This window comes from Aspergillus aculeatinus (assembly GCF_003184765.1).
Source record: "Aspergillus aculeatinus CBS 121060 unplaced genomic scaffold BO66scaffold_14, whole genome shotgun sequence".
Lineage (NCBI taxonomy): Eukaryota > Fungi > Ascomycota > Eurotiomycetes > Eurotiales > Aspergillaceae > Aspergillus > Aspergillus aculeatinus.
The window spans coordinates 511,124-523,114 of NW_020291483.1; the positions used below are offsets into that span (position 1 = coordinate 511,124).

The window sequence follows — 11,991 nt, forward strand, 5'->3', positions numbered from 1 at the left end:
AAAAGAAAGAAACAAGGAGGAGAAAACGGAGACAGGAAACCGTCGGTCGGGAGAACGGATGAGAGCGACTCTCGAAACCACGCTTGTCATTTATCAACTCTCTCATCTAATCTTTTCTTCTTATTCCCCATATGTTTGTGCTTTGTGTTTTATCATATACCTTTCTTACCCTCCTGGTGGTTGATGGCGGGCCTGCTTCCATCACCGCCATACTCGCCCGCCCTTTCTCTTCTCTGGCTCCCTTGTGGGGGAGCGTCACTGTTGTCTGTATGGCCGGGGGGTATGGCAGGTATATCGTGACGAGTAACGCCATCTATACTTTACTACTACCCCAGCCACCTTTTGTGTCTCATTTTGTTTCCGATTGAGTTGTTTATATGTACAGATGTATATTTCCCGTCCGTATCTACTAGAGTCCGAAACCGGCCGGCTTGTCGGCTTGATTCCCAATATGATGTTCATACTTGACCTTGAAGAGTGCATGCTGTAGCAGACCGCAGACCCAAGACCCAAGACCCAAGACCCAAGACCCACCAGGGAAACAAGGATGAGAGAGAGCCAAGATGAATGCCAAGTCGATTCCCCTCTTTTCTGCAGCAGGAATGGCCTCCGTGTCGAATGATATCACCTGTCATTATGCCTGCCTGCATCACGCGTGGAAAAATGACTCCGCACTTGAGTCGGAGTTACACCGGTCTAGGGTTGGAGATGGTTCCACCTATGAGTGGTCTTGTCGGACATGGAGTTTTCATCTCCGATTGCGGTGTGATTCGTGGCAACGATGGAGAGAGATCCAGCATATCCAGCATGGTTTCGGAGGAGACTACCGAATATGTCAAGTTGCTGCAGGTTAAGCTTGACTTAGTTATGTAGTATGTATGTAGTATGGAGTATGTAGTGGGGGTTGATGTAGACTGGGTATGGTGAGTAGAAAGTAGGGACCTCGGTCTCTACCATCGACTTACTCAATGGTTCAATTGTAGCACTTATAAAGTAGCATGTTCCCTTTGCGGGGCCAGCAAGACAGCCAGAGACAGACAGAGAGAGAGAGAGAGAGAGATAGAAACGAGACAGGGAATCTTCTTTCCTGATCCTTGGGCATGACAATGGCCCGTCTAACCACCACCACCACGACCGGAACCCACTGGTTCCCAGCCCTCACCACTCTTCTCCTTGTCGCAACCTCCTCCTCAACATCTGCCCTCCCCAACAACACTTCCCCTTCCTCCTCGTCAGCTGCTGCTACTTTTTCCACTGCTGTTGTTGCATCTTCATCCTCCCCACCAACCGTAACCCTCCCCCCCTCTCCCTCCACCCCCCTCGACCCATCCACCATCTTCATCGGCCGCTCCCTCCCCGAGTTCTCCCAGGACCTCTTCCTCGGCATCAAGTACGCCGACCAGCCCACGCGCTTCACCCCGGCCACCCTCAAGACCCGCTACCGCGCCAGTGACAGCGACAGCGAGGCGTCCACCTCCACCGAAGACACCTCGGACGATGACGATGACGATGACGACGTGCAGACAGTCCACTACAACGCAACCCAATACGGCAACGACTGCCCCGGCTACGGCAGCGACGAGACCACCCTCGTGGACGCCGGCTACACGCGCCTGAGCGAGGACTGCATGAATCTGAATGTGATTCGGCCTGCCGCTGCCCCCGGGACGGAGGGGTTGCTCCCCGTCATGGTGTGGATCTTTGGGGGTGGGTGGATTCAGGGCGCGACGAGTGACCCGAGGTTTGTTTTGCCTTGTTCTTCTCGATAGTCAAGAGGGGAGGGGAAGGTGTGGGTGTGGGAGAGAGGGCTGACTGACTGATGATGATAAAACTGGGGGTGGGTTTGAGCACTGGCTAACTGACGATGAATCTGAAGGTATAACATGAGTTACATCCTGCATCAAGGCGCACTCAACGACAAACCGGTGATTGGCGTGTCGATCAACTATCGGGTCGCTGCATTTGGGTTTTTGGATTCGAAGGAGGTTATGGTTCGTTTCTCCCTTTCTTTACTTTCTGATTTGGGGAGTGATGGGATTGTGCTGATGTGCAGGTACAGGAATCCGGAAATACGAATCTGGGGCTGCGGGATCAACGCGTGGCCTTGCGGTGGGTGAAAGAGAATATTCGGGCTTTTGGGGGCGATCCGGACAGGATTACGATCTGGGGGGAGTCTGCGTGAGTTTTTGTCCTTCTTGGTGGTAGCTACAAAGGCTGATGGCAGGGGCAGAGGGGCTTATAGTGTTGGGGCGCATCTGGTGACGAATGAGGGGGATAATGAGGGCCTGTTCAGGGCTGGTGAGTTGATCCTATTCTCCCACCGGTTGGACAGGGCTTATGTGTGCGTGTGCGACAGCGATTATGGAATCGGGCAATGCAGTCGGTCCCCCCTGGAACGGCACGGACTGGTATCAACCCATGTATGACCAGATTGTGAATAAGACGAAGTATGTGCCCTAGATGCGGTGCCTTGCTGCGTTCACGTTCACCTCCTAACAAAACAGCTGCACCACCGCCTCCGACACCCTGCAGTGTCTCCGCGAGGTCCCCTTCGAGACCTTCTATCCCCTCGCCTACAACGGGCTCGAATGGTTCGGCACCATCGATGGCACCTTCATCAAGGAGAAGCCCCAGATCAGCATCACCGAAGGCCGCTTCGCCAAGGTGCCCATCCTGCACGGGACCAACACGGACGAGGGCACGAGCTTCGGCACCACGGGGACGAACACGGACGAGGAGTGTATTGAGCAGTTGGTCGGTGAGTGTCCTATCCTCCCTATATCGTAAGGTGTCTAGTCTAACTGCGGCAAGCCTCCAAACGCTGGGTCCTCGACCGCGACCAAGCGACGCATCTGCTCGGCCTTTACCCGAATATCTCGGCCCTGGGCTGCCCCTACGGCTGGGGCAACGTCACCTGGCCGTCCCGCGGGTACGAGTACAAGCGGTACGAGTCGATGGCGGGCGATCTGTGCATGGTCGCGCCGCGGCGGCTGCTGGGCACGCAGATGGCGCGGTACGAGACGGAGGTGTATGCGTACCGGTGGGATGTGGCGGCGTTGAACGAGACGAGCGTCATTGGCGTGCAGCATTTTGCGGAGGTAGCCCAGTCCTTGTTATGCCCAAAGCATCCCCCCCCCCACACGGACGAAACACTTGCTAAGATGATTAGATCCCCTTCGTCTTCGCCAACCCGAACCAAACCATCACCCCTCTGGGCTCCGACCCCGCGCGTCTGGCCCTGGGCAATCTGGCCGCGAGGATGTGGACGGCGTTTGTGACGGATTTGGATCCGAACGGGCATGGCGGTATGTATCCCCCGCTGTCTTATATGAGTGAGTGGTTGAGAAGGGGTTGGCTGATTTTTGGGGGGGGGAGCCACAGTCGACGGGATCCCCCACTGGCCGCGCTATACGCCGTCGGACGGGCCGTCCAACTTCGTCTTCCGGTTGCCGCGGACGGAGAGTTATGTCGAGGCGGATACGTATCGGGCGGAGGGGATTGAGTATATCAACTCGATTGCGCGGTAGTTTTTGTTTCTGGTGGGTGCGTGAGCTGGGTGGTTGATATGTGCGTTGTCGATGGAGGATGCGGAAGGAGTGTCATGCGATAATGGGTATACATACGTGGTGTAGTGAGCATGCTATAACGGGGTATTTAAGCGATCTACCCACTGGCATGAAGTATACGATGATGGGCTTCTGAAGATCAATCTCCAGATCACGTATATCCAACCGCTAAGCTTAGTCTACTTTACCACGCCATCTCCAATACCCTTCCGCCACTCCAATCCCAGTCATGTAAAGTGACTAGGTAGCTGATGATTACATTGCTTTAGTTTTTCATTTCCAGATTCCAGGAGATTCCAGAAAAAGAGGACCAAAATAAAGAGAAAATTTTCTGTATTTGCATAAAACTCCCCACCCCTCAACAAAAATCCAATTTAGTTGATAGAGAGAAGCTTAACCTTGCTATAATCCCCAAAAAAAAGATTAGCACCGTTCCGTTGCCCTACACACCCCCAAAAACCAACACCCTCAAAGCAAACCCCAAGAAAGAGACGAAGGGTACTCACAAAACAAGAGTCGAGTTAGCAGGGATCAACCCGGGGAAGCCACGGGCTCCGTAGCCGTAGTCACTGTTGGCACAGCAGTACATTAGTCTAAGTTGGACTGGATCGATGGTCCATCCGCCATCTCTTTACTTCGCCAGAAGGGCGAAGGCAAAGGTGAGGGCAAAGGCAAAGGCAAAGGTAAAGGGCAAAGGGCAAAGGGCAAAGGGGCGACGACATACGGCGAAATAGTCAAGACGGCCTCCTCGCCGACGTTCATGGTGGGGACGCCCTCGTCCCAGCCCTTGATGACCTGGCCCACGCCGATCTGGACCTTGAAGGGGCCGCGGCCGGGGTTGAGGGAGCTGTCGAATCTGATTTCTAAGTTAGGATTTGGTTTCAGGATGGGAGATCGGATCGGATCGAAATCGAATCGGGAATGTTCATTTTTAAAGTATAGGGGGAAAGTGGGAGAGCGAGGTAGCTAGCTAGGTAGCTAGCTAGCTAGCTCTTCTGCTATGCTATTTTTTCCATGTCCCGGGAGGGGAGGGGAGTTGGGGATGGAGGTGGGTTTTCTGCGGCTGAGCCACGGACGGAAGATGTAGGCAGGGAATGCTAAGGGCAAGCAAGATAAAGGGCAAGGGAACGGTAAAGGGGACGGCAAAGGGGAAAACGCAACTTGTCGCCCATGTTGTTCTCGGCGCCCTCCTTGTACAGGCATCCGGTGTAGTGGATGGAGACGTAGTCGCCCTTGACGGGCTTCTGGTCGGAGGTACCGGGGGTGAGGATGGTCTTGGTGACGCCCATTTTGGATGGATTATTTGGGGGATTGGTGGTAGTGTAGTGTAGTTTGTGGCGGGGTTGCGAGAGGGAGAGTGAAAGGGAAAGAAACTGAGGAAAGGAAGAAAAAAAGAAGGTTAGGTTAGTTTAAAGGTTTCCTTCCCAAAGCAAAGCAAAGCCGAAGTGGGGGGGCGGACGGCGGCGGGGATTAATTACAGTCTACTCATACTCTGGAACATCAGATACGGTCCTGGAGTACCGGTACGCAACTACTCAACTCAACTAGAGTTTGGGATGGATCATGTTTGCACAGTACGTAACTACCTAGGTAGTCAATGTTTGTTGGGCTTGGGGGGTGGAAAACACCGGGTTTAGCGTTTGGATAGATCAATTTCATTATCATTTGTTTTCCAAGCTTTGATGATGCTGCCCCTCCCTCAATCTAGACCGCGTTTGTTGTGGGTTTCGCTTGGCGCGGGAGATTCTTTTTTTTTGTCTGTCTGTGTTTGTCGCGGTTGGAGACGCTCGTTCTGCAATCACAGTTGAGGTTTGGTTATTTGTAAACTATTGAGGAATATTAAAATTGATATGAATCGTGTCGAAGGTGCTTGGGATCTCTTATTGGGTGGAGGGGGAACGGGACAGATCGTCGGGACGCTTCCTCTCTTCTCGGGGCTCTGCTTCTGCCGCCTGTGCCGCATTTGCCATTGCCGTTGCCAGTTGATGTCATTTGTCCCGGAGATTGACAATACATCCTGGATGTGTTTGCTTGGATGTGTTTGTACCGTATGTGATATCGGGGTGATTAGACTAGTCGACCCCAAGTGTCTCGAATTGATAGATAGAGAGGTTGATTGATTGATATAGTATGTACTGTACTCTGCCAGAAAATAAGTACCGTGCAGATAGTCCCCCATGTATCACAAAAAGCAAATCCCCTGCATGCTCCGAGCTCTTCCCATGCAGACCCCAAAATCAGGCTGCAGTAGCGTTGGCCCCCCAAAACGGCAACTTCTTCATCTCTGCCACCGACATGCCCCGAACGCGCGTGCGAGGGAACCGCGGATCAACGACCCCGTCGTCTTGATCGGATAACGCCAGATAATGCACCGTCGTGATGCCCACGGCCTCGAGCCACGGCAGCACGCGGTGGTAGTTCAGCCCTACCTGGTCCAGCCCGTGGCTGTCGTCCGAGAGCACGAAGCGGCCGCCGAGGGCGAGGAATTCCTGTTGCGGTGCATGCATTAGCCCCAAGCATCATACCCCTCCAGCTACAAACACAACCCCCCTCCCCGATTCCAGTCTGATAAGAAACAAGAAAAAAAAAAAACTCACCCGACAAACCTCCCCCATCGGATACGGCTCGCGCATCCCCTTCCGCAACGCCGCCGAATTCACCTCCAGCAGACCCCCGTAGCCCGCCACGAACGCCAGGTTGCGGCGCACCTTGGCCCAGACCCCATCTTCGTGGAGACCCCACCGCCGCAGACTCCCATCGGGCTCGTCGCTCTTCAACCGGATCAGATCGAAATGCCCGACGACCAGCGGCCGCACCTGCCGCAGCATCGCCAGCTGCTCGTCGAAGTAGGCCGCGAACAGGCGCTCGTCGGAGCCGCCGGCGGCGGCGCGGGCCTGCTCGTACATGGCGCGGTCGTAGTCGATGGGCACGGTGCAGGTGTGGTGGATCGAGCCCATGAAGAAGTCGAAGGGGTGGGCGGCCAGGGACTGCTGGATCAGGGCGAGGGAGCCCGGTTCGCGGATCCAGTCGATCTCGAAGCCGATGAGGATGTTGATTCCTGCCGCGCTGTACTTGGCGCGTAGGCGCGTGGCTTCGGCGTAGTAGGCTTTTTCGTTGGCGAGGTGGCTTTCTTCGGTGTTGCCGGCTTCGATCTTGGGGGTTTTTTGTTTTTTTCAGTTGGGGTAGATATGGGGGAGAAGGGGTTGAGGCAGACCTCTTCAGGGTAAAAGTCCTCCTGGTGTCGGGGCATGTGCTCGGTTAGACAGAAGGTGTGGAAGCGTTTCTGGATGGCTAGTTGGATGATCTCCTCCAGGGAGTCCTTGGCGTGGCCGGGGCAGAATTGCCCTGAGTGGCTGTGGTGGGAGAAGGGCATCTTTTGGCATTGATCAGTTTGGGGTTTGTATGTGGTGATGGCATGGTGTTTGGGGGATTATCAGGGATGACAAAGAAGATGATGATGGTGATGCTCACGATGACTGCTTACCCCGCGATGAGGAGGGGTAGTTGTGACTTCTAGGTTGATGTTGTAAAATTGGTCTTTCCAAACATGAAGAAGAATATCCAACTTTATTCGGTATATGCAAGGTGGTTCGACCGTTGCACACCGTACTGTACAAAAGTATGTATAGTCGGGGTGGATTGCGGAGGTCGAGATTCCTACTCTCTTTTTATGGGGCCCGAATCAAGCAATCATCAGCCGGGCCCGGAGCACGCTGTTACTTCCTGTCTACCTCACTCTCACGGGCTAGCCTAGGTAAAAATTCCTATCGCATATCATATGACTAGCTATACAGGGGTTCAATAGCATAAACATGTATTCGTTGCTCTCATCATCCATCTCGATGATTATCGCCTCGCCTGAAGCTCCAAGAGCAAGAACCTAATACCGTGCCTTATCTTATAGACAGCGACAACCCAGCCCTCCCTCATCTTCAACCTCAACCACCCCATCCTGATACCTTTAACCTAACCCCCAGTCCATCACAGTCCAGCACAGCACAGCACATCTAACCCACAAGCCACAGCATACCCCCGTCTTGCAATAGCCATTACCCATAAAACCCTCCACCCCCATAAACCATAACAATACTCCGTGCACCCAAAACACCCAAACGCTTTAACCAACCCCCCCCCGCCATAAAAAAACCTCATCCCGCCGCCAAAACCATCGCAACCACATACTCCCCATCATGCGAAATCGACAACTTGCCCACCCTGCCACCACCCCCACCCTCACCTTTCTGCCCATCCCCATCGCCCCCCAACCCATCCAGAAACACCACCTCCGGCCGCCCCTCATCGACCTCACTCACCCGCACAACCACCTCCTTCCACCCGAGCTGCGCGGCGCCCCGCGGCGCCGCCTTCCGCGCGGCCTCCTTGGCGGCGAACCGCCCCGCGAGCCAGCGGGTCATGTCCGGGGTGATCGTCACGGGGGGTAGCGAAGATGAAGGATGGGGATGGGGTTGGGGTTTTGCTTGGGGCTGGGGATTGTGTACATGTAGAGGTACCAGGGAGGGGGACAGCTGGAAGCGCGCGCGGAAGTCGGCGTGTTCGCGGGGGTGCAGGATGCGGCGGGTGAAGCGGGCGAGGTAGGTGCCGTTCTGGCGGGTGAGGAGGCGGGCGATGCGGGGGAGGTGGACGATGTCGGTGCCGATGTTGAGGGCGAGGGGGAAGGGGGTTGGGGGTTTCATTTTCGTAGTCTGCGGAGTCGTGGGGTGGGAAGTGTGTATGGTGTGGGTGGGTGGGTGGGTGGGTTTGTTGATGGTGGTGTGAGGTGATGGTAGAGAAATTGAGGATGGGAGAGGGTCGGGTCAGGTGACTGGTTTTGGTTGGGATTAGGCGCACATTGAGGATATCTAGTTGGGGACTGACGGGTGTAGACATGTCAAGTTATTCAATTGATCTGTTGAATGATCTGTTGAAGTTGAGGTTTGGAGGTGTGTTTTTCTAGTTGGAGCTGTTCGTGTCATCAAGCTCGATATGCCTTTGGCCTGGAATTGTCCTTCATGTTAGAAGTTAAAGCACGCCATTGCTACCCGGCTTTACAACTCATACGACCGATCTACTGTCCAAAACATCTCCAGACCAATTGAAGCAAGCATGGTGTATACTCTATATGTACAGATTCACACCTGACCCTCAGAAGTCAACCCGGTCAGACGTTTCAAGCGCCAAAGGCATGGCCCAACTCGGCCACGTTGCATCTGGGTCTAGCACCGGTGTATAATCGACTCGACTGGATCTTGCACGTCGGGCACATTAGATTCAACTAGTCCTCAACTCTAGCATGGGATACATCGGCTTTAATGATCCTTCTTCTTGTCGTCTCCATTCACCTGCTTCAGGAAGTCCCTGTAGCCAATTCGTTAGCTCGAGCGCGGTTGCGGTAGTTGGGTGCACCCTGCATCTGAATTGCAGGCCCTAGCGGATCAAGCAGCCGAGGGCTGACAGGGAGTGGCATCCAGCCCTTCGCGAGTATCTTTCACAAGCCGCCGCCTCCGCCGCTTTTCCGCAGCTCAAGCAGCTGAAGTTGCATCCGATAGTCTTGAAGGGCCGCCATTTCGAGAGTGGGAATATGTATGCATTCTGCCTGCTTAGGGTCTTTGGCAACGTACGTGATGAATTCCTCCTCGTCCTTAGAGGAAGCCTGGATAGGAGGAGTAGCGGGCTTGGGCTGGCTGCCACCGCCCATGGCAAGCTTGACACCACCGAAGAGGGCACCGAGAACACCCATGGCGAGCTAGAGAGCGTGTCCCCGTTAGTCATTGATCCTCATGACGCAGGTCAGACACCGTCCATCCCACAACACCTGGACAGAAATTGGCCTCGGACGACAGGGAGGGCCGGGCAGAGGTCGGGTGCGAGTAACCGTCGCAGCGGAGTACGTACATAGTGAGAGCCGACCTTCTTGCCGGCGATCTGGTAGTAGACGACCATGGTGACGGATTGGAGAGGGAGGGAGTTAGATGGAGTTTGGCGGAGCAGCGGTGCGATGATAGGTTCCTGCGCGAATAAGTCGAACGGACGGCAGCGGAGGAAGTTGCGGCTGTTGGTTCTTCCCCGATTGGGTATGGTAGGCTGACTCAGTAATGAGTCAGCAGCGGACAGCCGCCCCGCTGAGTCAGAGCTGCGTCAGCAGCTCCAGCTAGCTATGCTCCCTCACGTGACCTACAGCTTCCTCCGGGAACGTCCGACGGCGGATGACGTTCGGGAAGCAATCACGGGATATCAGCTGATCTGATACTGTCTGTATGGGCCGATGATGTCCTCATGCTCTCCTCAACAATAATTCCATTTGTTATAAGACGATCCAAATCGGTCATCTACAATTGGACTGATCCAACAATGTGATGGTCAGAGTCACCAACAGTACACACAACAGCTTAACCTCATCAGAGCCAACTCAATCCTAAGCCGTTGACCAACGCAGCGTGCATCTACCAGCCATGAGGTCACTACTTGGACTGTAAGTGATTGTGGCGGTGTTTCATGCCCAGCAAAGCTGCTGCTGGCTTCCTGTTTCCCGACAGACCTCGGGGCGAGAAAGCAAGACACGGAGAGCCTCCATTCTGGCTATGACGGGCAAGATTTACCCCGGCTATTGCATGGAATGATCTGTTGGGGGCAGCTGCCCCTTCTTCTACTTTTTTTGGTTGCTTCGGTTTTCTTCTTCTTCTTCTTCTTCTTCTTCTTCTCTTCTTACATTCCTCCCTCACTTTTTCTCTCAGTCTTTCTCTCTTTTGTGTAATTCAATTTCACTTCTCCTCCCTTCATTACACTGCATACACCCCTTGCAACCTTCTGTCTCTACACCATATAATCCTCAGTAAGTCAATATTCCCCCCATCTTCCCAGTCAGGACACCTCACTTATTCATCACTCAGCTTCCGGAACTCCTCACGCGACCGCATCATGATTTGGGGGAAACAGCAAGACAAAGCGCCCGAGGTGGTACAGCAACCCATTCCGCGCGAGAAGCTGCCGGATCAGCTTCAGAAGCTCGTTGACCACGACGATGGCTTCTACGATGACATTTATTCCTCCTAGTATGTCGTTCCCTGTTTCCTGGGGCCGTTGCGACGCACCGTCCCTCGCCCGACCACCTCCGCGTCTCCCCGCATTCTTCCCCGCAAGCGCCGGACTGCAATTGTCCGCTAGTCGGTGCGATCATCCCGACGCCAGCCCAGGCAGCAGCAACCATCAATTTAATACGCGGAAAAATTTTGGGGATCAATCTAACCCATCGCCAGCTCTGTTGACTCCACGGAAACCCCCTACCGATATGCCGGTTACGCGACTCGTCTTCGCACGATTCTGCTCTCCGCCCACCGCTATGTCGCCTACACCTCTGACATCGGCGAATCCTTCCGCCCCGTCGCGCACCCGTGGCTCGTGCGCTCCGCCTACGGTATTTCATGGACGTATTTGATCGGCGACGTCGCGCACGAAGGATACAAGGCCTACCTGCGCAACCGCAGCCTGCTCGCCCCGCCCTGTGAGGCCTACAAAGATGCCAGCGACCTCTCTCCTGAACAAGTCGCCAAGGGCATGGTGACCGGCAACCTGACCAAGCCTCTCACCTCGACATCGACCGACACGCTCACTCCCTGGCCCACCACCGAGATTCCCCTCATCGAGGACTATCGCATGGTGATGGCCAAGCGCGCCGTGTTCCAGAGTATAGCCAGTATGGGTCTGCCGGCCTTCACCATTCATTCCGTCGTGAAATACTCGGGCCGGGTGTTCAAGAAATCATCGAACACTTTCCTCCGCACCTGGTCTCCCATCGGAGTAAGTTCCTCTGCAATCTGAAACTACCACCGCAAAGACAATTGACCGATTACCACAGCTCGGTCTGGCCGTCGTTCCCTTCCTCCCGTATCTCTTCGATGAGCCCGTCGAAGAAGCCGTCGAGTGGGCCTTTAGCCGCGGGCTCTGGCTTTACGGCGGCGACGAAGCCGTCCGCCCCCTCCCTCCGCCAAAGGCAGCCCACGTCTCTCAGGACGAAGCCACCTCCCTCAGCCACTACCTCCGCGTGCAGACGGAAAAGCACAACAAAGAGTCGCTGGGCTCCGACGCCAGTGTCTCCGACTCGGCCGCCAACCTCTCCTGGGAGGCATACAAGGAGGAGCGCCAACGAGCGAAGGAGCAGCGCCAGCGGGAGCGCGAGCAGCACGGCCACACGGGTCCGCTCTCTTTTCTGAAGGGATTCACCAAGGAAAAGACGGAATAAAGCTCCCAATTTGCCACTATATTGCTATATTGCTTCCTTGATACCAGATTCCACTATGCATCTCCTGGACCACTTCAGCGTTTGCCTGGCGCTCAGGACATTTAGTTTCTATATGTATATAAGTTAGCGGGTCTATCCTCTTTACTCATGATTTTTTTTTGGCAGGATCGTATCAGTCTATTGATTGTC

General features: G+C 54.7%; 7 protein-coding genes across 7 annotated transcripts; 3 read left to right on the plus strand and 4 right to left on the minus strand.

Moving 5' to 3' along the window:
- The first annotated feature begins 32 nt into the window (after positions 1 to 32).
- Positions 33 to 466, plus strand: BO66DRAFT_44764 (uncharacterized protein). Its single transcript, XM_025651713.1, has one exon. It carries the CDS (start codon positions 132 to 134, stop codon positions 366 to 368), a length of 237 nt encoding a protein of 78 aa, XP_025505819.1. The 5' UTR covers positions 33 to 131; the 3' UTR covers positions 369 to 466.
- Positions 467 to 1,106: 640 nt separating this feature from the next.
- BO66DRAFT_470071 (putative triacylglycerol lipase (LipA)) lies at positions 1,107 to 3,601 on the plus strand (the record flags this gene model as incomplete). The annotated part of the gene is made up of 9 exons (XM_025652768.1): positions 1,107 to 1,741; positions 1,877 to 1,991; positions 2,060 to 2,178; positions 2,231 to 2,298; positions 2,357 to 2,447; positions 2,505 to 2,758; positions 2,812 to 3,098; positions 3,170 to 3,305; positions 3,382 to 3,601. 9 exons carry the CDS (start codon positions 1,107 to 1,109, stop codon positions 3,525 to 3,527), a joined length of 1,851 nt encoding a protein of 616 aa, XP_025505820.1. The 3' UTR covers positions 3,528 to 3,601.
- Positions 3,602 to 3,882: 281 nt separating this feature from the next.
- Positions 3,883 to 4,909, minus strand: BO66DRAFT_390485 (FKBP-type peptidyl-prolyl cis-trans isomerase). The gene is made up of 4 exons (XM_025647018.1): positions 4,728 to 4,909; positions 4,291 to 4,422; positions 4,073 to 4,135; positions 3,883 to 3,968 (listed from the first exon to the last, which is right to left on the minus strand). The coding sequence occupies exons 1-4, from the start codon at positions 4,853 to 4,855 to the stop codon at positions 3,941 to 3,943; spliced, it is 351 nt and encodes a 116-aa protein (XP_025505821.1). The 5' UTR covers positions 4,856 to 4,909; the 3' UTR covers positions 3,883 to 3,940.
- An 894-nt stretch (positions 4,910 to 5,803) lies between these two features.
- On the minus strand, positions 5,804 to 6,939 carry BO66DRAFT_318594 (histidinol-phosphatase; the record flags this gene model as incomplete). The annotated part of the gene is made up of 3 exons (XM_025643610.1): positions 5,804 to 6,055; positions 6,164 to 6,718; positions 6,781 to 6,939. The coding sequence occupies 3 exons, from the start codon at positions 6,937 to 6,939 to the stop codon at positions 5,804 to 5,806; spliced, it is 966 nt and encodes a 321-aa protein (XP_025505822.1).
- A 329-nt stretch (positions 6,940 to 7,268) lies between these two features.
- On the minus strand, positions 7,269 to 8,260 carry BO66DRAFT_447750 (uncharacterized protein; the record flags this gene model as incomplete). Its single annotated transcript, XM_025651715.1, has 1 exon — positions 7,269 to 8,260. One exon carries the CDS (start codon positions 8,258 to 8,260, stop codon positions 7,715 to 7,717), a length of 546 nt encoding a protein of 181 aa, XP_025505823.1. The 3' UTR covers positions 7,269 to 7,714.
- Positions 8,261 to 8,550: 290 nt separating this feature from the next.
- On the minus strand, positions 8,551 to 9,506 carry BO66DRAFT_470075 (ATP19 family protein; the record flags this gene model as incomplete). The annotated part of the gene is made up of 3 exons (XM_025652769.1): positions 8,551 to 8,921; positions 9,056 to 9,309; positions 9,459 to 9,506. The coding sequence occupies 3 exons, from the start codon at positions 9,504 to 9,506 to the stop codon at positions 8,873 to 8,875; spliced, it is 351 nt and encodes a 116-aa protein (XP_025505824.1). The 3' UTR covers positions 8,551 to 8,872.
- Positions 9,507 to 10,481: 975 nt separating this feature from the next.
- BO66DRAFT_318683 (mitochondrial fission process 1 family protein) lies at positions 10,482 to 11,802 on the plus strand (the record flags this gene model as incomplete). Its single annotated transcript, XM_025643615.1, has 3 exons — positions 10,482 to 10,615; positions 10,820 to 11,360; positions 11,419 to 11,802. The coding sequence occupies 3 exons, from the start codon at positions 10,482 to 10,484 to the stop codon at positions 11,800 to 11,802; spliced, it is 1,059 nt and encodes a 352-aa protein (XP_025505825.1).
- Between the last annotated feature and the right edge of the window lie 189 nt (positions 11,803 to 11,991).